Source organism: Scylla paramamosain, chromosome 25 (assembly GCF_035594125.1).
Source record: "Scylla paramamosain isolate STU-SP2022 chromosome 25, ASM3559412v1, whole genome shotgun sequence".
Lineage (NCBI taxonomy): Eukaryota > Metazoa > Arthropoda > Malacostraca > Decapoda > Portunidae > Scylla > Scylla paramamosain.
This window is the reverse complement of record NC_087175.1, coordinates 19,405-44,126: the sequence shown is the minus strand read 5'-3', so window position 1 is coordinate 44,126 and position 24,722 is coordinate 19,405. Positions and strand designations below refer to the sequence as shown.

The following is a 24,722-nucleotide window of genomic DNA, read 5'->3' as shown; positions in this document are numbered from 1 at the left end:
CTCTCTCTCTCTCTCTCTCTCTCTCTCTCTCTCTCTCTCTCTCTCTCTCTCTCTCTCTCTCGAATAAAATGACTGGTGAGGAACTCTAATAATTAAAGTGCTAAAAAATCCATTAAACTACGAGAAATAAGACAAATAATTAATGACACACCTAATAACACAAACAAGGAGTAATAAACAAAACTTAAGCCAGAAAACACGAAAAGATAAAACTATCATATAAAGAAATACGAAGTAAAAAAAAATCATGAATATCAAATAAATAACTCACATATAATCAATAAACACGTAAGGAACAGTAAATAAACAATTAAGCCATTCATTGCAAGGGCCACAGTCAGAAAGTGAAAAAAAAAAATGCTTAGTTAAATACCGAGGCTAAATAAAACAAGGAATTAGACAAATGACAAATAATTAATAAATACATAAGGAATAATGAATAAACAAAAATTAAGCCAGGAAGACTATTATAATTATTGCAAGGAGACGATATGTATGTATGTATTGTATGTAATTCGAGGTTAAAATGGCTCAAATCTGACCCAACAGCAGGCCATAAGTGAAGGTGTTCCTCAAGACAGGGAGGGGGGGGGAGCAATGAATAGGGGAGGGGCTATAAACTATTGGGGGGATATTAATTAATGACGCATCCAGTTTAGCGTGTGTGTATATTTCGCGTTGTGATAATTTAAAGGTTTTCTCGCGTTTTTATCTTTATTTATTGATTGATTTTATTTATTTATTTTATTTTTTTGGCAGGTGTTATATTTGTTGAGTGTTTTAAGTAACTGTGGCTCATTGCATCAAAACTCCATTCATTACCTTCGTGGGAAGGTTCAATTTGGCAAGGTTTTATTTCGCATTTTGGGTTTTATAGTAAATTATGCATTTTCTCATATTTTTCTTTGCTGGTATTGTCCCTTCCACGCCATATATGACTGGAAAGTTGGGGGCGCCTTCCCCCCCCCCCCCCACCCTCCACTGCTACGTTTTTTTTCTTAATCAGTCAGTCAACCAATCAATCAATCCCTTCATGAATCATACCCATTTCCAGGTGTCACCACCACCCATAGATCTCTCATTCTGTCATGTATGAACAAGTGCTAAGGGCAAGCTGAACAAGTACAAAGGGCAAGCCAGCTGTCTCTTTTAATATTCTTGCCTGAAATAACATTACAAATGAGGGTCTATTAATCATCCATTAAATAATCCATTTTTATTGCTTTCTCATTCTTCTTGCTCTGTGTATTGTTAAATTGGATGGTTATATCATTGTCCCTTCCTGTGTTTTAGTGTGCCATTACCTGTCCTCTCTTCCAGCTGATATTTAGTTTGTACTAAAATAGACTGGCATAACTTTACAATTTATACACAAATAACAACATAAACCAATAATGCATTGATATTATGCATGATAGGAGTGGACATTTCCACTCTACATCATTAATGAATGCATGATGAGACGCACACTATTACAAAGCTAATGAGTTCAATACAAACACTCAATAACAATTTCAATAACTTTATTAAAAATAGCAATCTTTATAAATCATGAAACCAACATCAAATGCACAATAATGCAAACACTTTTTACACACACACTCTTTAATGATATTTCCTAATATACAGTATAATTCCAAACAGAGAGAGAGAGAGAGAGAGAGAGAGAGAGAGAGAGAGAGAGAGAGAGAGAGAGAGAGAGAGAGAGAGAGAGAGAGAGAGAGTGATGAACTACCTGGGGTCATAAATGCAAAGTACAGGTATCAGTCAGGCAAAGCATAGTGCTTGCCTGTCTCATATGGAATGTAAAAACATGGCTTCATATCATTCCAGACCTGGGATTATGGCCAAAAGTTACCAAGCAGTGCTGAGCAAAATCCAGTAGAGTAATATTCAGTATCATTGAATTACTGACAAAGTAAAGATCATTATGTGCAATGATACTCACTACCTAGGAGCATTTCAGGTTACTACCAAGAGTCTGACCATGCTGGCAGGGATGGTTAGGCTACAACACATTACATACTTCTCCATTCAAATCAGTCAGCTGATTAAATGGTGAGTTAAACCATTTTGATCATCTAAATCATATTAAGGCATTGGATGAGACCTGGACAGCTTGGGTCAACACCATACATAGGTACTCCACTACTCTGTGGGAGACACTTGATTGTGGCAAGAGTCATCACAATACCAAACACCATCCTTGACAAAGCACAGCATGGCCCACTCATCCACAGGAACCAATACAATTTCAAGTCTACATAGACAAAAAAATGTTCATGAATTAAATGCAATATTGTAAGTTTTAAATGTTATGTGGTACCTTAGATAGATGGACAGGTCACTTGAGAAGAGAAAATAAGAAATGTCTTAGGAAGAGTATTTTGTCATATGTATGAATATATATGACTGTATGACATAGATGACTGGTGAAGTAGATTTTGTCCCTTATCAGAGTGGTTGTGTAGCTGAAACAAATTAATGATTATCAAAACAGAGACACATTTGAGCTGATTGGTGAATTACAGTTTCAGAGTGGATACGGCATACACTGGGATGATAAAACTACTGCAGTCATAAAGTAGATGAAAAAATACTGTGGGGAGGAATGTAAAGCAGTAAAATATGCAAAAAGAAAGAAAGAAAGAAAGAAAGAAAGAAAGAAAGAAAGAGAGAGAGAGAGAGAGAGAGAGAGAGAGAGAGAGAGAGAGAGAGAGAGAGAGAGAGAGAGAGAGAGAGAGAGAGAGAGAGAGAGAGAGAGAGAGAGAGAGAGAGAGAGAGAGAGAGAGAGAGAGAGAGAGAGAGAGAGAGAGAGAGAGAGAGAGAGAGAGAGAGAGAGAGAGAGAGAGAGAGAGAGAGAGAGAGAGAGAGAGAGAGAGAGAGAGAGAGAGAGAGAGAGAGAGAGAGAATGATGTGACATGACATCTTTAAGTACAAATGAGTATATAGTAACCATACACTGATACTTGTCCCCTTATACAGTGATAAGTTTACCCAAACACAATGGACACGGATGGAACTTTTGGAGGCTAAAGTGCTCCAGGTGACTGGTGGACTCCATTTCATTGCGGAGGTCCAGGATTCTCTGCACAGTTGGGCTTTTGGTGTCAGTGGAAGTGGTGGCAGTGTGGCAGCAGTAACAGTTTTGGTTTTTCTATGGGCAAGTTCTGTAGGATTCATATTCTGCCTCCTCATGAGGGACATCAGTGTGAAGGGTCAACAGAGCATCAATTCCCTCCTCAGGCAAAGAATGATGGATGCAATTTTCTGTTTCTTGTTGTTGCTCCACCTTTTCAGAGTGCTTGAGGCGCTCGTCAGCCAGCTTTCCACTGCTGGTGGGTGTCTCAGACTCACTGGTTCCTGTTCCACATCAAGAGTGTTAGCAGATGCCACTTGTATTTCATCTACTTAGTACATTACATCATTACATAAATAACTGGTGTTATCTGATATTAAAGTGCTAATGAGCAACATGCCACAGAAATCTGTTTATTTCAAGAAAATTATGAAGATAATAATAATGTTTCGTTGCACTTCATAAGATGGCTCAGTTTTTACTACTCACCAACACTGCTAAAGATAGCAACTGGACTCTTAAGGACGCTGCTTATCTTCTCGAGCTGCTGAAGGTCATGATCTGCTTCCTTTTCCTGCACCAGCTTTGATATCAAATCCTGCAGGAAACAACTGTGTTAATTCACATTTTGAATAAATCTAATAGATGAAATTTCACTTACAACACCTTATGTGTCTCTGGTGACTCATGGAGGACAGATACATCACCTGAGAGTAAATGGTCAGTGAAGAAGTTGACCCTTGATCCTGGCTAATCACATTAAGTACATTAAACACTCCTGTTAACTAATAAATGAGGGATAGATTTCTCTGGAAGGTTACATTACACTACTTCCCTGGCATTTGAAAACATTTTGCTCTACATGAACTCATATGGAAGCTTTACTGCAACATTAAATCTCAGCTAGATGCCAGATGGTGTAGCCTCCATCACAGAGCAAGGTAATGATATGAAGGCTTAGTACTTTGGTCAACACCTGAATAAGAACCGTTTGAGATGCAGCAGAGATCACTAACCTGCCAGCAATTGAATAAGAAGTGTGTGAGATGCAGCAGAGATCACTAACCTGCCAGCAATTGAATAAGAAGTGTGTGAGATGCAGCAGAAATCACTAATCTGCCATGACATGAATAAGAAGTGTGTGAGATGCAAAAGAGAGCACTAACCTGCAGAGTGGTTTTGCTTCATTTCCTCTCATTCATGATGGAGGCTGGCAAGGTCTAACTCGCGTTCTCGAGCTTGTTGCTTCATCACTCCTCGCTGCAACTGGTAGATGGTGATGTAGTCACCTGAAGAAGGATAAAATTCTTCATTAAAAGACCAAGGAAATGGCATACAGTAAACAGTAAACACTTCCTCCACTTCACTTTTACAGATGATTCAAATGAGCAAAAAACATGCACTCACCGATGGACTCTGTCTCCTCATGCACTACAGCATGCTCAAGCTGCTACTTCCTGTCACTCAGCTCAGCCACCTCCTTCATGCTGCAAGTTAACCTGCTCTCCAGGACCCTGTGAGCCTCCTGCAGTTGTTGCAGCTTCTGTTAAAGCTCAGTTCCTCCCAATCCTGTTGTTTCTCCTGATAAAACAATAAGTTTGTTTCTCTCAACTTTTCTTAATACAGCCTCAATAAACAAATCCAATAACAATGCTTTTATTTTGTTATTAATTCAAAAAATTGAGCAACAGTGAGGAAAAATTATTTGCTTTATTATTAGAGAATATAAACTTTCTTACCTTTTGGTTCAGTTATGACATCTTCAGACAACTTTTCATGAGCAAGAGATTCTCCCAGCAGTTTGTTATACTTATCCCTCTCACAGTCTAGCTGAACCTGAAGACTGCTGCACTCACTCTCCAACCTGCTAACCTCAGATGTCAGTGTAGCCACTTGACCCAGCAATTTCCCCTTGGTATCTGTACCTGGAGGTGAAAAATTGATGCAACAGAGGGCCAGACAAGAATGACCAATGGAAGTAATTAGACGTAATGTAAGAAGTGGGTATAAGACTAAGGGAAATAGAAGGGCAATGGAGAGAGGGTTAGATGCACCAGAAATGTCTGTGGAGCCAGGAAAAATTTTAACTTGTAACAGAGATAACTAAGAGCAACTGTGAATGAATAAATGTGATGTAGCCTCGACCCATGACTGGGAAAATGCAAAAGCAGCACCTCAGACACCAGGACCATGATGACTGGCAGCTCCCAAAATTAGCTGCTGGCTTTTGTACTCCTAGTCACCACAGGAGGCTCATCCACAGCTAATCCTATCAGCTGATCATCTTGGGTGAAGTAATTGTTTATCAGTCTGGCTGTTGAGTCCTGATGCAGAGATGTGTGTGTGTGTGTGTGTGTGTGTGTGTGTGTGTGTGTGTGTGTGTGTGTGTGTGTGTGTGTGTGCACTTTGGAAAGCCTCCCTCCAAGGAGAATGTCAGTTTGATATACAAATATATATTCATGTGGATGGTAGCTCACATTTAGCTTCTGAGTTCTCACATGAAGACATGCCATCCTTGTCTTTTTCCTCTGAGGGAGTGACTTTATACTCTGTGATAAGTGCATGCAGCTCACTATTCTGTCTTGTGACGTTTTTTATTTCTATCTGTGAAAGACACAAGAAGGCAGTAAGTTAACTTGTTTAACATGCCACATCATTTTATATATATTATGCCAAGTTTAAACAGGAAAGCCTCACCAGAAGCATCAACTAAAGACCAAAGTGATTAACAAATCTTTCACTTTACCACCCTTAATGACAAAAGCTGATGATGTCCATATCCTGCATTTTTACACCTTCATGATTCCATTAGATTACATTAGATTACATTAGAACAGTATGTGACCAATGACGTCTCCATTCTACATTGCCATGACAAGAATACAGGGCTTTACTGAACATAAACCAAGGACGCCTCCATTCTACATTGCCATGACAAGAATACGGGGCTTTACTGAACATAAACCAAGGACGCCTCCATTCTACATTGCCATGACAAGAATACAGGGCTTTACTGAACATAAACCAATGACGCCTCCATTCTACATTGCCATGACAAGAATACAGGGCTTTACTGAACATAAACCAAGGATTCCCTCCTCCTCTCTCTAAGGGTTAGGGTTCTCTCAACAGTTACAGCGTGGTGTGAGAGATGCAGTGCTGTCAAGGCTTTACTATTTACAGGAAGCAACACACCAATAAATAAATGTTACTTTGGAAATGAAACTGAATAATCAAAGGCTTTATATCTCATGAACTTCCCTTCTTTAATAAACTGTCTTCAAGCTGACAGACTCCAGTAGTATTGCATCTTAGGAATATTCTACAGCTGATTTCATAATAACTGCTCTCTAAAACTGACTACATGCCTCCTTCCCTGCCTCCTACAGACTCTACTCAACAATTGTTGCTATTCTGTTCATGCTGGTGTGACAGTTAACCAGTATATTAATTCCTTAGTTATGTACACTCTAGAATGGTGGTTCATTTTATCTACCAGTGATTTGAATTCCCAGCTTCTAAGTATTACATTATTATTTGTTGATTGGTACCATTTGTATGCAATCAGAGAAAGATTTCAATATAAAAACATATCCATGTTACTGTTACCTTTCAGAATGTAAACCAAAATGAAAGCTATGTAAATTCTTACTTTAGATTATGTTGTCATTTCATTGAATGATGTAATTTCTTGGTTCTTGTGCTTCTTCAAATGCAGTCCCTTGTCTGGTTTCTCTGTCAATTCTAATTTCTTATTGCTCTGTGGAAAAACAAAGTGTAAATGTTTAGGATGAACTGATTCAATAATATTGCTTTCACAATTTCAATATTGTTCACAATTTCTGCAGGAAGTTTACTCCATATATTTACTATACGATTAAAGAAAAAATGTTTGGCCTTGTGGGATTTAAAACGTTTGGGTATAATCTTGAATCTATTATTTCTTGTTAGGTAGAATGAAGGAGGAGGAGGAGGAGGAGGAGGAGGAGGAGGAGGAGGAGGAGGAGGAGGAGGAGGAGGAGGAGGAGGAGGAGGAGGAGGAGGAAGGAGGAGGAGGAGGAGGAGGAGGAGGGAGAAACAAAGATAGGAGGGAAGGAAGAAAGGAAGAAAAGGGAATAAGAGAGAGAGAGAGAGAGAGAGAGAGAGAGAGAGAGAGAGAGAGAGAGAGAGAGAGAGAGAGAGAGAGAGAGAGAGAGAGAGAGAGAGAGAGAGAGAGAGAGAGAGAGAGAGAGAGAGAGAGAGAGAGAGAGAGAGGAGTTGGTAAGGAAAATTATTACAATGGTCCAAGGTGAAGAACAGGGACTGGAATGAGAAGTGGAAGAAGCATATAGAATTGGAAAATATAGTGAAGGAGGTAAAAGACCATTAAAAGTGAGAATGAGATCCCAAGTTACAGTAAAGGAGATCCTAGTGAGAACTGGGAAGCTGGCTGAAAATTCAGAATACAAGAATATTTGGGTAAAAAAGAGATATGAACTTGGAAGAAAGGGAAAAAGAGAAGGATCTGAGGAATGAAGCCAAGCAAAAAAAACGAGAGAAGTACAGAGACCGAGAAGCAGAAATTTTATTGGAGGGTACTAGATATGAAACTAAGGAAATGGTATATTCAGGAAAGGGAACAAGAAATGAAAGAACCACAACAGCAGACAGACAAATTGCATGTGGTGGGAGAAGTAGTATATTAAGAGTAATATATACAAAACGAACTTCATGTAAACAAATAAAATTTTCAGAAAACTTGTCACACAAAACCTTATTAACAACTCACCTTCTCCTTCTGCGGCATTTCCTTCCTTCTTATCTTTCTCCTTTCCTTCTCCATCTTCCTCCTCCTCCTCCTCCTCCTCTCCTTCCTCTTTCTTTCCACCTTCCTCCTCCTCTTGTGACTCTTAACTCTCTTCCTCCTCGTCCTCCTCTTCCCCTGTGCTTCCCTCCTCTGAAAGAAAAGACTTGTTTAAAAAGCAAGCAAATATAGTAGTAATAGTAAAAAAAAGTCAATGAAATGAAAGTTTATACACATATGAAATTAGTGAAAATTTGACACCAAACATTCTCTATCTGTAACATTACATCAGAATGACGAGAACACAAGATATGAAAAGTGAAAGGGAATGATGTATATAACAAAGAAAAACATTGTATAATGACATATGACAGGAAAATAATCTTGTATACTTGTCCCTTAAATACTTGCTTCCTTGTATATTAACTCCCAAAATGCTCATTCCTTGTACTCTCATTTTCAAAACACCTCTTCCTTATATATTGTCACTCAAACACTCCTTTCTTGTACACTTATTCCCAAATCATTCCTGTCTTCCTGTATTCTCATTCTCCAAACACTCCTGCCTCTGCACACCCAGTTCCTCAAAACATTTCTTCATTGTTTACTCATTCCCCAAACACACCAACTTTCTTGTATACTTAGCTCTCAAAAGATGCATTTTTAAACATCCATAACTCCTTTTATTTTCATTCCCCAAACACTCCTGGCTGTGCACACTCCAGCACGTTAACACCACACACACATTCACACTCTTAATATCATCTGTCAGCCCCTAGTGGAAAGGGACAATCTTGTGGCCCACCATACTACACCTCAGGAGGTCAGACACAGCATTCAGTTAACAAAAAATCACATTAACACCCACTCCCCACAGAACATAGTAACACAAAATCAGATTAACACTCACCCCAACGTCACATTCACAAGACAAGTTCTCATCCCACAGCCGTAAACTGTTTGCGGCCACCTACGAGGACCTTGCCAAGAAGATGCTTGCCTACACAACCCCAACGGACACAGCTCTGTACCGGCGCATCCCGGCTAACACGACAGGCCTCGCCAGCATCCTCTTCTTCATCGAGCGACTCCAGAGGTGCTACATACCCGCGGGGGAGAAGCCTGTTAGCATGGGAGTTGCTGCTGGCTGGTACATGTTGTCAGCTCTCCTACAACAAGGTGAGGACCTGTTGAGGTGTAAGACTGGTCAGTTCAAGTGTTGGAGCTAGCCATTCAACCAACTAGCCAATCAATCAGTCACTCAGCTAGTCAGTCAGTCAGTCAGTCAGTCATTCCATTTTGGCCATAAGTCACTGTTTACTTAATCAATCCCTCCTAAGACACTGCACTTTTTTCAGATTATAGAGCTGATAGGTCTCGGTAGGGGGTTGACAGGCCTTGGTGGGGCTTGAGAGCGCCTTGGTGGGGGCTGACAGGGTTTGGTAGGGCTTGGCAGGGGTGACAGCAAAGGCTTCTGTTTAAAATCTCACATCTCAAGCCACCTCATTACTTGAGAGGTAACAAAGGGCTTGGCAGAGCTTGACAGGGATTGGTAGAGGTGACAGGGGCAGGCAGGACTGACAGGGGATGACCTAACCTAACCTAACCTAACCTGACCTGACCTAACCTAATGTAAGCTAACTTAACCTAACCTAACGTAACCTAACTTAACCTAACGTAAATTATTCTAGACTAACCTGACCTGACGTAACCTAACCTGACCTAACTTTGATGAACTGAAGCCAACCTAACTCAGCCGAACTAACCTAACCAAATCTAATTATATAGAAATAAATAAATAAAATAATAAAAATAAATAGAAAAAAAAAACACATGATTCAGGATTCTGAAGCAAACCAAAACAATAGATAAAAAATTGTAATAAATAAATAAATAAACAAATATATCAGAGGAAAAGAAGAAAAACAGTCTTACAGGTGTTTTTGAGGTACTATGGCACATGGTACACTGCCAGGCCCTTGTACTGCACCATTAACACCACAATGTACACTGACATGGTACTGCAACAGTGGGAGTCTTGCAAGTTGATTCACCACTCTTGGAAATCGTTTAGGAGGTCTAGGAACATCACAGTTAGGTTAAGTTTTTGTGCTACAGTTTAAAGTTACAGTGATGCATGGTACAGTGGTTTATGGTGTAGGTAGACAAGGCCTTCCTGCACCACTAGCACCATAGGGTACAGTGCTGTGGTATAGTGACATGAAGAAATTAAGAAAACAAACTGAAGATTCATTTACCTGCCAGACCCAAGGCATACATTTATACTTTTATCATTACAGGTAGAAATCTATATATACAGAGAAACATGACATGTATGTATGTATGAAATATGTATGAACAGTATATTGGCATATAAATAAGCGTAGGTGAGGAGAAATTAATATTGTCAGTCTGGGATGACAGAGAGGGAGGGGATGGAGATGCAGGCATAGGTGACGCTGACTAACACAAAGTATCTTATTTAACTACAGACTAGGATTATCGGGCTGGGATGTGAATAGTAGATGTGTAAATGAATAATTCACCTATGGGCGTGAATGAGAAGAAACAATGAAAAAAAGAAGGGCACCGATGTTTTGGTGAGGGCGGGGAAAGGAAGGAAAAATATGGAAAAATTATCTTGTTATTTTTCGTACTATAGACACATTTTTACATGCACAGGAACTCAGGGTACATGTATCAATGTATAATCTATGTATGAACGCAGTATAGATGTATAAATAAGCGTATCAGGGAAGAAATAAGGAAAAATGTTAGCGACAAGGCGGTTGTTTGGTGTCGGATGGTGGGGAGAGGGGTCCAAACACGTACTATCAATCTCACTGACAGCTTGGACTATCACGGTAATACATTCATGGCAGATGTATGGGTGTATAAACTATCTATACACGCAGTATGGCGGTAATAATAAGCGCAGGAGATAAGAAAACTGAAAAAAAAACGAATGAAGAGAGGGCCAAGTTGGTGACAGGCAGCGGAGAGAGAGAGAGAGAGAGGGAGAGAGGGAGGCGGACATTGAAGAACCACTAATGTCACTACTATCTTGGACTATCAGGGTGATAAGTGCAGGGTGAGCATGTGTGACTATTACCTTCGCGATCTCTGAAGGCATCAGCTTGCAGCGTCTTCACAACCTGTATTTCGTCAATCTCTTGCTTGTTGGTGGTCTGCACGGAGGACCTGAGCCCATCAAAGACAGTCTTCGTAAATGTCTTGATCTTTTACGTTACGGCCTGTTTTTTTTTTTACCTGACCTTGACCTGCAGGCTTACATGGCTCTACAGGCTAGGGGAAGGCCTGGGACACATGTCTGGCGGGTCAGGCTAGGGCTGGCTGCAGGCTGGGAGACAAGATTCGCTATTATACTTTTCGATCACTGGAATGAACCGAGTAGCTGCGCGCGCGCGCGCCATGACGTCACTACGAAGATGCCAGATTTGTTTCACTCCCCTGGTCTGGCACTGTAGGGCTCTATGTGGCACTGTACGCACTCACACACCTTATACACGTAATACACACCTGCACACGAAGCACCATCACTTATGGCATTGTGACACTAGAGAAGAGGCCTGTACACAAACACACATAGACACACACACACATACACATATTCAGCCACACACACGTACATAAAGAATCAGAGTCTTTCACTCATTCAATTAAGAAAAAAAAAACCCAGACTGTTCGCCACTCAAAAAACATCATAATATTTTTTCAGTGGCACTGCGGCATTGTGAAGCCACCATGCAAAATATTTACACTCGTATTATAAAAAAAAAAAAAAAACTGGAGGGTTCATTAGAGAGAGAGAGAGAGAGAGAGAGAGAGAGAGAGAGAGAGAGAGAGAGAGAGAGAGAGAGAGAGTTAGGTTTCATAATTAGATGGAAAAGAATCTGTTCTGAAAAATGAGAAACAGATTCAGAGAGAGAGAGAGAGAGAGAGAGAGAGAGAGAGAGAGAGAGAGAGAGAGAGAGAGAGAGAGAGAGAGATTAAATTGATATATGAGGCGCGCGGCGCAACAACGACGTAACCGAGAAATGGAAGTTTCGAGAAAAACGCGCTCAAAGTTAAACACTGATTGCGCACAAAAGGATACCCTTAAATAAGTAAGTATTATACATCATTTGAAAGGTCTTGGGTAGTTCTGTTTGGGGATGTAGGTTTCGAAGTGATAGGTGACGATTTTGGGTGGATGACTTACGCGTTAATTAACGCGTATACCGTAGGTAATAATTTTTTTTCCCGATATTGTTTTCATTTGTTAATAATGTGTTAGAGCCTAGTACACATAGTATTAAGTGAAAGTTTCATGAAGATTGGTACATAAATAAATTTTTTATGAATTTTTTTCCGAGCGTAAAAAATAAAACTTACTCATTACCGGCACGTTATTACTCCTACCATAACTTTGACGTCCTGCTATGACTAACAGTGTGTAATGCTGATAATTTTATGTTTGTGCATGCATTCTGGTAAGTATTAATGGAAAGCCGCTATGTCAAGAACATTATGAAGAAACGAATTTTTTTTTTTTTTTTTGTATTCAATGAATATAGTTGGCTCTCATCCTTTACACTGGCTTGAGACAGTTAAGTTGATTACCAGGATACGTCTGTTTGATCCTGGCAATGCCCTTAGCGGATTTACCAACCCTTTAAATCCCCCTTCAACCCACTAAGTCGGGTTGACTGGGGATTTAAAAAACTTACGTAAGGCTGGTGGCCACAGCAGGATGCTGTGACACTTTCGTCTGCACTCTAGTAGCCATAGTTGCGTAAAGAGTCACGAGAAAGGTAGCGTGCGTCTGTGCTCGGGCGTGTTAAAGGGCAGAGTGGATGAGCACATGGTGAGTGTGTTGTCACCATGGCAACGGCGCTGGTAAACATGGCAGCGGTGCTGTGATTGGCTCGCCCGCGCCGGGCGGCTGCAACCGCGCCGCTGATTGGCCATACGCACGTGAGGCTGGGAGGAGCAGGTTGCGTCGTTGTTGTACCGCTTTCGAGATGTTAGTCCAGAGAAATTTTCTCCGCACTACGCTCGACTTTGAGCCTTAGTACAGGTGCTTAGATGGTCGAATATGACTTGGCCGACATCACCACGAGACTTTTACACCCTTCTACCACACGGAGCAGGCAAAAACACGGTTACGTCGTTGTTGTACGTACGTCGTTGTTGTACCGCGCGCCTCATATGTTAATAATTTCTTTTCATCAAAATAAAGAAACGGATGAATAAATAAATAAATAATTATAGAGAGAGAAGAGAAATATAATAATAATAATAATAATAATAATAATAATAATAATAATAATAATAATAATAATAACAATAATAATAATAATGTGTGTGTGTGTGTGTGTGTGTGTGTGTGTGTGTGTGTGTGTGTGTAGTGAAGTCTGGGTGGGTGAGTGTATGTCAGGAATGATGACAGGTCAGGTGTGTTCTTTGTGTCCTGGTGAGATGAGGTCAAGTGAAGTCAGTGTGTGCCAGGAAGGTTGTGTCCACACAACATACGAGTACATACATGAACAAGATTACAGTACACTACATGCATATAAATACTAATTGCTGTACTCACCAATCACTGACTCTTGATGTGGTGATGTGGTGGTGATGTTCTATTTCACTGGGGCAGGACAGGAGGTGGTGGTGTGGTGATGTGGTGATGCAATGATGTGATGTTAGTGGTGCTCTGTTCATTCACCAAGCAAGACAGGAAGTGTAATGGTGGTGTGGTGGTGCATAACACTGTCTTCACCACATCTGCCAAGACAATACAAGATAAACATTAATGACTTACAATGAAAAACAAGATGGAGATAGACAAATTAGGAAAGAAATAGGTTTCTATACTCGTAGAGTATTACTGTGTGTGTGTGTGTGTGTGTGTGTGTGTGTGTGTGTGTGTGTGTCACTAATTTCTATCTCTTTCTCTCTCTCCTGAGAACTATTTCATATTGCTGTACATCAACATGAAATATCACCACACAAGCCTCTCTCTCTTTCTCTGCACCTCACAACACAACACAAAACTTTATCACACTAATCAGTAAACAATACCAAAAGCTCCCCTTCTGCAGGCCTGACTCCTCCCTTTCATTCAGACCCTTTCTTTCCCTCTCTCTCAGCTTGCCCGCCTTCGTATCTGCGTCTATATTTACTCTTGATTCAAGTATACAACTCTACACCATACTGACCTATAGGTACAGTGCAAATAGCTTTTCTTCCTCCCTGTTTTTCCTGTCTCTCTGCCTGTCTGCCTCTTTCTCCCTCTCTACTGACTCATGGCTCAAAGATACAAGTCTAATTAAGCTTTGAACCTCTCTGTCTCTACAATATCATAAAACCTCAACACTCCAAACCAAACCAACCCTGCCAACACCTACCTGTCTCTCTGCCTCAGTCAGTCAGTCAGTCAGTCAGTCAGTCAGTCAGTCAGTCAGCCATTCAACCAGCCAGCTAGCCATTCAACCAACCAGCCAATCAATCAGTCACTCAGCTAGTCAGTCAGTCAGTCAGTCAGTCAGTCAGTCAGTCAGTCAGTCAGTCAGTCAGCCAGTCAGTCAGCCATTCAACCAGCCAGCTAGCCATTCAACCAACTAGCCAATCAATCAGTCACTCAGCTAGTCAGTCAGTCAGTCAGTCAGTCAGTCAGTCAGTCAGTCAGTCAGTCAGTCAGTCAGTCAGCCATTCAACCAGCCAGCTAGCCATTCAACCAACCAGCCAATCAATCAGTCACTCAGCTAGTCAGTTAGTCAGTCAGTCAGTCAGTCAGTCAGTCAGTCAGTCAGTCAGTCAGTCAGTCAGTCAGTCAGCCATTCAACCAGCCAGCTAGCCATTCAACCAACCAGCCAATCAATCAGTCACTCAGTTAGTCAGTCAGTGAGTCAGTCAGTCAGTCAGTCAGTCAGTCAGTCAGTCAGTCAGTCAGTCAGTCAGTCAGTTAGCCATTCAACCAGCCAGCTAGCCATTCAACCAACCAGCCAATCAATCAGTCACTCAGCTAGTCAGTCAGTCAGTCAGTCAGTCAGTCAGTCAGTCAGTCAGTCAGTCAGTCAGCCATTCAACCAGCCAGCTAGGCATTCAACCAACCAGCCAATCAATCAGTCACTCAGCTAGTCAGTCAGTCAGTCAGTCAGTCAGTCAGTCAGTCAGTCAGTCAGTCAGCCAGTCAGTCAGCCATTCAACCAGCCAGCTAGCCATTCAACCAACTAGCCAATCAATCAGTCACTCAGTCAGTCAGTCAGTCAGTCAGTCAGTCAGTCAGTCAGTCAGTCAGTCAGCCATTCAACCAGCCAGCTAGCCATTCAACCAACCAGCCAATCAATCAGTCACTCAGCTAGTCAGTTAGTCAGTCAGTCAGTCAGTCAGTCAGTCAGTCAGTCAGTCAGTCAGTCAGTCAGTCAGTCAGTCAGCCATTCAACCAGCCAGCTAGCCATTCAACCAACCAGCCAATCAATCAGTCACTCAGTTAGTCAGTCAGTCAGTCAGTCAGTCAGTCAGTCAGTCAGTCAGTCAGTCAGTCAGTTAGCCATTCAACCAGCCAGCTAGCCATTCAACCAACCAGCCAATCAATCAGTCACTCAGCTAGTCAGTCAGTCAGTCAGTCAGTCAGTCAGTCAGTCAGTCAGTCAGTCAGCCATTCAACAAGCCAGCTAGGCATTCAACCAACCAGCCAATCAATCAGTCACTCAGCTAGTCAGTCAGTCAGTCAGTCAGTCAGTCAGTCAGTCAGTCAGTCAGTCAGTTAGTCAGTCAGTCAGCCAGTCAGTCAGCCATTCAACCAGCCAGCTAGCCATTCAACCAACAAGCCAATCAATCAGTCACTCAGCTAGTCAGTCAGTCAGTCAGTCAGTCAGTCAGTCAGTCAGTCAGTCAGCCATTCAACCAGCCAGCTAGCCATTCAACCAACCAGCCAATCAATCAGTCACTCAGCTAGTCAGTTAGTCAGTCAGTCAGTCAGTAAGTCAGTCAGTCAGTCAGTCAGTCAGCCATTCAACCAGCCAGCTAGCCATTCAACCAACCAGCCAATCAATCAGTCACTCAGTTAGTCAGTCAGTCAGTCAGTCAGTCAGTCAGTCAGTCAGTCAGTCAGTCAGTCAGTCAGTTAGCCATTCAACCAGCCAGCTAGCCATTCGACAAACCAGCCAATCAATCAGTCACTCAGCTAGTCAGTCAGTCAGTCAGTTAGTCAGTCAGTCAGTTAGTCAGTCAGTCAGTCAGTCAGTCAGTCAGTCAGTCAGCCATTCAACCAGCCAGCTAGGCATTCAACCAACCAGCTAATCAATCAGTCACTCAGCTAGTCAGTCAGTCAGTCAGTCAGTCAGTCAGTCAGTCAGTCAGCCATTCAACCAACCAGCTAGCCACCCAACTAGCTAACCAGCCAGTCAATCAGTCACTCAGCCAGCCAGTCAGTCAGTCAGTCAGTTAGTAAGCCAGCCAGCAAGCCAGCCAGCCAGCCAGCCAGTCAGTCAGTCAGTCAGTCAGTCACTCAGCCAGCGAGTCAGCCGGCCAGCCAGTCAGTTAGTTCTGTGGGCCTGTGTATGGTTCTGGTGTGCCTCTGTTTGGTTTGTGTTAGGTTCAGCTAGCCCTCTGTTTGGTCTCTGGGCCATAGATGCAGCAAGACCGGTTCAAAATTCCAAGCACTGACGCACTGCACAGACTACCACCTCATGCCTGCTTGGTGTGAAAGAGTCTGCTGGGACAAATGACCTACACAGCAACTTGTATCAGTCCCCCAGATGTGTTCCTGGAAGCTCAGTGTTATGGATGCAGTGTGACATGCTGACTTAGGGAAGGCTGTCTGTCGTGGCTGCACCTTGCTGTGGCTAAGAAAAGGCTGTGTTTGTTTGAAGTGCTGTACTGGTCATGCTGGGAAGTGTACAGGCCACCATTAGTAGTAGAAATGTTGCACTAGAATGAAATTAGTTGGGAAATGTAATGCATAATTATTGGCAGGGAAAAGATGGTGACAGGGATGCTGGGACGTGCTTCACTGTACACCGTGGTGGCCGCCCCTTGGTGCTTGGCGGTACCTTATAGGGCATCAAGGGGCAGTTATTGTAGTCTCATCTTACAGCAAAACAAGTAAAAGAAAAAAAATAGTAATAATAATAATAATAAAAAAAAATTTTTATCATTGTCTTGATGAGCACAAATCTTTCCCTGCCAATACATAAACAGCACATTTTTTCACTAAATTTCACCATTGTAGTACACATTTATACTAGTAATGATGACCTGTAGACTTTCCAGGCATGACAACACTTGAAACACAACCATTTTGTTAGCTACAGCATAGAGCAGCCACCAGACAGCCTTCCCCCACGTCAGCATGTCACACACTGAATCTGTCAGTCTGCTTTCAAGAACACATGAGGGACTAACAGGAGTTGCCATGTACTTAATTTCCTGCAGATTCTTTCACACCAAGGAGTAGCAAGTTGGAAGTCTGTGATTGTAACTATCCTGCTCAATTTCAGCTTCTATTCTAATCTCTACTTAATCTCCATATAGTTCCATTTTGGCCATAAGTCACTGTTTACTTAATCAATCCCTCCTAAGACACTGCACTTTTTTCAGATTATAGAGCTGATAGGTCTCGGTAGGGGGTTGAGTGGTGGCTTGAGAGGGCCTTGGTGGGGGCTGACAGGGTTTGGTAGGGTTTGGCAGGGGTGACAGCAAAGGCTTCTGTTTAAAATCTCACATCTCAAGCCACCTCATTACTTGAGAGGTGACAAAGGGCTTGGCAGAGCTTGACAGGGATTGGTAGAGGTGACAGAGGCAGGCAGGAGTGACAGGGGATGACAAGGAACACCTCAAAATTAATGTACGAGTACACGCATGTACAGACCGACTGCCCCTCTAAAAATGCTTCAAACTTTCCTTGTTTTGTATAAGCTTGAGCACCTGGTACACTCACGGGCACACAGCACCCCCGGGCCGTCCCCCAACACCTCAGGACTCGGGAAAGGGGGGGTCCCAGGCCGGGATGGAAATAAATAAATAAAAATAAAAGCTGGAACCGGCCTTACCTTTCTTGAGGGCGTCTTCTTTGTCTGTACATATTTCCACGGTGGCACACGCTACTAGCCGTCCCCTGGACACGCCTCTCGCCACCTCACGCATGTACAGACCGACTGCCCCTCTCTGAAAAGCAACAAATTCAGCCCTATATCAAGTCTGACTCGTGCCTGTTTACATTTCTCTGGGTCTCTGTCAGGGCTCAGGCGTGTAGAATGAAAGAATGATAGAAAACGAAAGATTTTCAGGGGAAACTAGTTATAAGTCTATTATAAAATACCGTGATACAACCACTAATAATGTCTTAATAATGCACTTTTTCCTAACAGTATACTGAGGTCGACAAACTGAAAGGCTTTGGAGTAGTCAACAAAGACTGATTTCACTAATTAATTGCTTGGTATGTCAGTCACTTTGAATCGTCTTTTTGCCTTGTGACTAATTTTTAATGTCTCGGTTAGGTTAGGATAGGTTAGGTTAGGTTAGGTTAGGTTAGGTTAGGTCAGGTCAGGTTAGGTTAGGTTAGGTTAGGTTAGGTCAGGTTAGGTTAGGTTAGGTTAGGTTAGGTCAGGTCAGGTCAGGTTAGGTTAGGTTAGGTTAGGTTAGGTAAGGTTAGGTAAGGTTAGGTTAGGTTAAAAAAAAAAGAGATTTTTTTTCAGGTGAGGGCCAGTTAGGTTGTTTTTGTGGTACAGATTTAAGGTACAGTGACACATGGTACAGTGGCTTATGGTGAAGGTAGACAAGGCCTTCCTGCACCATTAGCACCATAGAGTACAGTGCTGTGGTACTGTAGCACTGAAATATTAAGCAAACACAAAAAAAAAAAGATATTTTTTTTCAGGTGAGGGCCAGTTAGGTTGTTTTTGTGGTACAGTTTTAAGGTACAGTGACGCATGGTACAGTCGCTTATGGTGAAGGTAGACAAGGCCTTCCTGCACCATTAGCATCATAGGGTACAGTGATGTGGTATTGTAGCACTGAAATATTAAGAACACGAAAAAAAAACGATATATTTTTTTTTAAGTGAGGGCCAGTTAGGTTAAGTTTTTGGGGTACAGTTTAAATGTACAGTGACGCATGGTATAGTGGCTTATGGTGCAGGTAGACAAGGCCTTCCTGCACCATTAGCACCACAGAGAGAGAGAGAGAGAGAGAGAGAGAGAGAGAGAGAGAGAGAGAGAGAGAGAGAGAGAGAGAGAGAGAGAGAGAGACTTAACCAAACCTAACTAACTGAATTAATATAAACCTAACCTGATGGAAAGAAATAAAGAAAAAATAAAAGCTGCAACCGGCCTTACCTTTCTTGAGAAGCGTCTTTTTTATGTTTTTACATATTTCCCTGGTGGCAGACGCTACTAGCCGCCCCCTGGCGACACCCCTCGCCACCTCACACATGTACAGACCGACTGCCGCTTTAAAAAGCAACAAATTCACTCCTATATCAAGTCTGACTGGTGCGTTTGTTTACATTTCTCTGGGTCTCGGTCTGGACTCAGGCCTGCAGGATGGGAGAATGTTAGAAAACGAGAGATTTTCAGGCAAAACTAATATAAGTTATTGTTGTGATACAAAACTACAACCACTAATAATAATATACCTCATGTTTTAATAATGCCAAGACAATACAAGATAAACATTAATGACTTACAATGAAAAACAAGATGGAGATAGACAAATTAGGAAAGAAATAGGTTTCTATAGAGTATTACTGTGTGTGTGTGTGTGTGTGTGTGTGTGTGTGTGTGTGTGTGTGTGTCACTAATTTCTATCTCTTTCTCTCTCTCCTGAGAACTATTTCATATTGCTGTACATCAACATGAAATATCACCACACAAGCCTCTCTCTTTCTCTGCACCTCACAACACAACACAACACTTTATCACACTAATCAGTAAACAATACCAAAAGCTCCCCTTCTGCAGGCCTGACTCCTCCCTTTCATTCAGACCCTTTCTTTCCCTCTCTCTCAGCTTGCCCGCCTTCGTATCTGCGTCTATATTTACTCTTGATTCAAGTATACAACTCTACACCATACTGACCTATAGGTACAGTGCAAATAGCTTTTCTTCCTCCCTGTTTTTCCTGTCTCTCTGCCTGTCTGCCTCTTTCTCCCTCTCTACTGACTCATGGCTCAAAGATACAAGTCTAATTAAGCTTTGAACCTCTCTGTCTCTACAATATCATAAAACCTCAACACTCCAAACCAAACCAACCCTGCCAACACCTACCTGTCTCTCTGCCTCAGTCAGTCAGTCAGTCAGTCAGTCAGTCAGTCAGTCAGTCAGTCAGCCATTCAACCAGCCAGCTAGCCATTCAACCAACCAGCCAATCAATCAGTCACTCAGCTAGTCAGTCAGTCAGTCAGTCAGTCAGTCAGTCAGTCAGTCAGTCAGTCAGTCAGCCAGTCAGTCAGCCATTCAACCAGCCAGCTAGCCATTCAACCAACTAGCCAATCAATCAGTCACTCAGCTAGTCAGTCAGTCAGTCAGTCAGTCAGTCAGTCAGTCAGTCAGTCAGTCAGTCAGCCATTCAACCAGCCAGCTAGCCATTCAACCAACCAGCCAATCAATCAGTCACTCAGCTAGTCAGTTAGTCAGTCAGTCAGTCAGTCAGTCAGTCAGTCAGTCAGTCAGTCAGCCATTCAACCAGCCAGCTAGCCATTCAACCAACCAGCCAATCAATCAGTCACTCAGTTAGTCAGTCAGTCAGTCAGTCAGTCAGTCAGTCAGTCAGTCAGTCAGTCAGTCAGTCAGTCAGTTAGCCATTCAACCAGCCAGCTAGCCATTCAACCAACCAGCCAATAAATCAGTCACTCAGCTAGTCAGTCAGTCAGTCAGTCAGTCAGTCAGTCAGTCAGTCAGTCAGTCAGTCAGCCATTCAACCAGCCAGCTAGGCATTCAACCAACCAGCCAATCAATCAGTCACTCAGCTAGTCAGTCAGTCAGTCAGTCAGTCAGTCAGTCAGTCAGTCAGTCAGTCAGCCAGTCAGTCAGCCATTCAACCAGCCAGCTAGCCATTCAACCAACTAGCCAATCAATCAGTCACTCAGTCAGTCAGTCAGTCAGTCAGTCAGTCAGTCAGTCAGTCAGTCAGCCATTCAACCAGCCAGCTAGCCATTCAACCAACCAGCCAATCAATCAGTCACTCAGCTAGTCAGTTAGTCAGTCAGTCAGTCAGTCAGTCAGTCAGTCAGTCAGTCAGTCAGTCAGCCATTCAACCAGCCAGCTAGCCATTCAACCAACCAGCCAATCAATCAGTCACTAAGTTAGTCAGTCAGTCAGTCAGTCAGTCAGTCAGTCAGTCAGTCAGTCAGTTAGCCATTCAACCAGCCAGCTAGCCATTCAACCAACCAGCCAATCAATCAGTCACTCAGCTAGTCAGTCAGTCAGTCAGTCAGTCAGTCAGTCAGTCAGTCAGTCAGTCAGTCAGTCAGTCAGTCAGCCATTCAACCAGCCAGCTAGGCATGCAACCAACCAGCCAATCAATCAGTCACTCAGCTAGTCAGTCAGTCAGTCAGTCAGTCAGTCAGTCAGTCAGTTAGTCAGTCAGTCAGCCAGTCAGTCAGCCATTCAACCAGCCAGCTAGCCATTCAACCAACTAGCCAATCAATCAGTCACTCAGCTAGTCAGTCAGTCAGTCAGTCAGTCAGTCAGTCAGTCAGTCAGTCAGTCAGTCAGTCAGTCAGTCAGCCATTCAACCAACCAGCCAATCAATCAGTCACTCAGCTAGTCAGTTAGTCAGTCAGTCAGTCAGTAAGTCAGTCAGTCAGTCAGTCAGTCAGCCATTCAACCAGCCAGCTAGCCATTCAACCAACCAGCCAATCAATCAGTCACTCAGTTAGTCAGTCAGTCAGTCAGTCAGTCAGTCAGTCAGTCAGTCAGTAAGTTAGCCATTCAACCAGCCAGCTAGCCATTCGACAAACCTGCCAATCAATCAGTCACTCAGCTAGTCAGTCAGTCAGTTAGTCAGTCAGTCAGTCAGTCAGTCAGTCAGTCAGTCAGTCAGTCAGTCAGTCAGTCAGTCAGCCATTCAACCAGCCAGCTAGGCATTCAACCAACCAGCCAATCAATCAGTCACTCAGCTAGTCAGTCAGTCAGTCAGTCAGTCAGTCAGTCAGTCAGCCATTCAACCAACCAGCTAGCCACCCAACTAGCTAACCAGCCTGTCAATCAGTCACTCAGCCAGCCAGTCAGTCAGTCAGTCAGTTAGTAAGCCAGCCAGCAAGCCAGCCAGCCAGCCAGTTAGTCAGTCAGTCAGTCAGTCACTCAGCCAGCGAGTCAGCCGGCCAGCCAGTCAGTTAGTTCTGTGGGCCTGTGTATGGTTCTGGTGGGCGTCTGTTTGGTTTGTGTTAGGTTCAGCTAGCCCTCTGTTTGGTCTCTGGGCCATAGATGCAGCAAGACCGGTTCAAAATTCCAAGCACTGACGCACTGCACAGACTACCACCTCATGCCTGCTTGGTGTGAAAGAGTCTGCTGGGACAAATGACCTACACAGCAACTTGTATCAGTCCCCCAGATGTGTTCCTGGAAGCTCAGTGTTATGGATGCAGTGTGACATGCTGACTTAGGGAAGGCTGTCTGTCGTGGCTGCACCTTGCTGTGGCTAAGAAAAGGCTGTGTTTGTTTGAAGTGCTGTACTGGTCATGCTGGGAAGTGTACAGGTCACCATTAGTAGTAGAAATGTTGCACTAGAATGAAATTAGTTGGGAAATGTAATGCATAATTATTGGCAGGGAAAAGATGGTGACAGGGATGCTGGGACGTGCTTCACTGTGCACCGTGGTGGCCGCCCCTTGGTGCTTGGCGGTACCTTATAGGGCATCAAGGGGCAGTTATTGTAGTCTCATCTTACAGCAAAACAAGTAAAAGAAAAAAAATAGTAATAATAATAATAATATAAAATTTTTTTTTATCATTGTCTTGATGAGCACAAATCTTTCCCTGCCAATACATAAACAGCACATTTTTTCACTAAATTTCACCATTGTAGTACACATTTATACTAGTAATGATGACCTGTAGACTTTCCAGGCATGACAACACTTGAAACACAACCATTTTGTTAGCTACAGCATAGAGCAGCCACCAGACAGCCTTCCCCCACGTCAGCATGTCACACACTGAATCTGTCAGTCTGCTTTCAAGAACACATGAGGGACTAACAGGAGTTGCCATGTACTTAATTTCCTGCAGATTCTTTCACACCAAGGAGTAGCAAGTTGGAAGTCTGTGATTGTAACTATCCTGCTCAATTTCAGCTTCTATTCTAATCTCTACTTAATCTCCATATAGTTCCATTTTGGCCATAAGTCACTGTTTACTTAATCAATCCCTCCTAAGACACTGCACTTTTTTCAGATTATAGAGCTGATAGGTCTCGGTAGGGGGTTGAGTGGTGGCTTGAGAGGGCCTTGGTGGGAGCTGACAGGGTTTGGTAGGGCTTGGCAGGGGTGACAGCAAAGGCTTCTGTTTAAAATCTCACATCTCAAGCCACCTCATTACTTGAGAGGTGACAAAGGGCTTGGCAGAGCTTGACAGGGATTGGTAGAGGTGACAGAGGCAGGCAGGAGTGACAGGGGATGACAAGGAACACCTCAAAATTAATGTACACGCATGTACGAGTACAGACCGACTGCCCCTCTAAAAATGCTTCAAACTTTCCTTGTTTTGTATATGCTTGAGCACCTGGTACACTCACGGGCACACAGCACCCCCGGGCCGTCCCCCAACACCTCAGGACTCGGGAAAGGGGCGGTCCCAGGCCGGGATGGAAATAAATAAATAAAAATAAAAGCTGGAACCGGCCTTACCTTTCTTGAGGGCGTCTTCTTTATGTCTGTACATATTTCCACGGTGGCACACGCTACTAGCCGCCCCCTGGACACGCCTCTCGCCACCTCACGCATGTACAGACCGACTGCCCCTCTCTGAAAAGCAACAAATTCAGCCCTATATCAAGTCTGACTCGTGCCTGTTTACATTTCTCTGGGTCTCTGTCAGGGCTCAGGCGTGTAGAATGAAAGAATGATAGAAAACGAAAGATTTTCAGGGGAAACTAGTTATAAGTCTATTATAAAATACCGTGATACAACCACTAATAATGTCTTAATAATGCACTTTTTCCTAACAGTATACTGAGGTCGACAAACTGAAAGGCTTTGGAGTAGTCAACAAAGACTGATTTCACTAATTAATTGCTTGGTATGTCAGTCACTTTGAATCGTCTTTTTGCCTTGTGACTAATTTTTAATGTCTCGGTTAGGTTAGGATAGGTTAGGTTAGGTTAGGTTAGGTTAGGTTAGGTTAGGTTAGGTCAGGTCAGGTTAGGTTAGGTTAGGTTAGGTTAGGTCAGGTTAGGTTAGGTTAGGTTAGGTTAGGTCAGGTCAGGTCAGGTTAGGTTAGGTTAGGTTAGGTTAGGTAAGGTTAGGTTAGGTTAGGTTAGGTTAAAAAAAAAAGAGATTTTTTTTCAGGTGAGGGCCAGTTAGGTTGTTTTTGTGGTACAGATTTAAGGTACAGTGACACATGGTACAGTGGCTTATGGTGAAGGTAGACAAGGCCTTCCTGCACCATTAGCACCATAGAGTACAGTGCTGTGGTACTGTAGCACTGAAATATTAAGCAAACACAAAAAAAAAAAGATATTTTTTTTCAGGTGAGGGCCAGTTAGGTTGTTTTTGTGGTACAGTTTTAAGGTACAGTGACGCATGGTACAGTCGCTTATGGTGAAGGTAGACAAGGCCTTCCTGCACCATTAGCATCATAGGGTACAGTGATGTGGTATTGTAGCACTGAAATATTAAGAACACGAAAAAAAAAC

General features: G+C 42.8%; 1 protein-coding gene across 11 annotated transcripts; it reads right to left on the bottom strand.

Annotated features, from left to right (window-relative positions):
• Positions 1–1,506: 1,506 nt before the first annotated feature.
• Positions 1,507–23,817, bottom strand: LOC135113014 (uncharacterized). 11 transcript variants are annotated; one of them, XR_010274648.1, is made up of 13 exons: positions 19,205–19,219; positions 17,918–18,032; positions 13,462–13,646; positions 10,975–11,223; positions 8,773–9,049; positions 7,848–8,015; positions 6,732–6,839; positions 5,557–5,683; positions 4,819–5,004; positions 4,487–4,660; positions 4,246–4,368; positions 3,569–3,677; positions 1,507–3,363 (listed from the first exon to the last, which is right to left on the bottom strand). XR_010274648.1 is itself a non-coding variant. In XM_064027934.1 (9 exons), the coding sequence occupies exons 3-6, from the start codon at positions 7,899–7,901 to the stop codon at positions 4,626–4,628; spliced, it is 402 nt and encodes a 133-aa protein (XP_063884004.1). In that variant the 5' UTR covers positions 7,902–8,015; positions 8,773–9,049; positions 10,975–11,346; the 3' UTR covers positions 1,507–3,363; positions 3,569–3,677; positions 4,246–4,368; positions 4,487–4,625. The 11 variants fall into 11 exon arrangements, 1 of the variants encoding a protein (XP_063884004.1); XR_010274649.1 differs by lacking the exons at positions 17,918–18,032; positions 19,205–19,219 and adding an exon at positions 23,716–23,817; XR_010274654.1 differs by lacking the exon at positions 10,975–11,223.
• Positions 23,818–24,722: the final 905 nt, after the last annotated feature.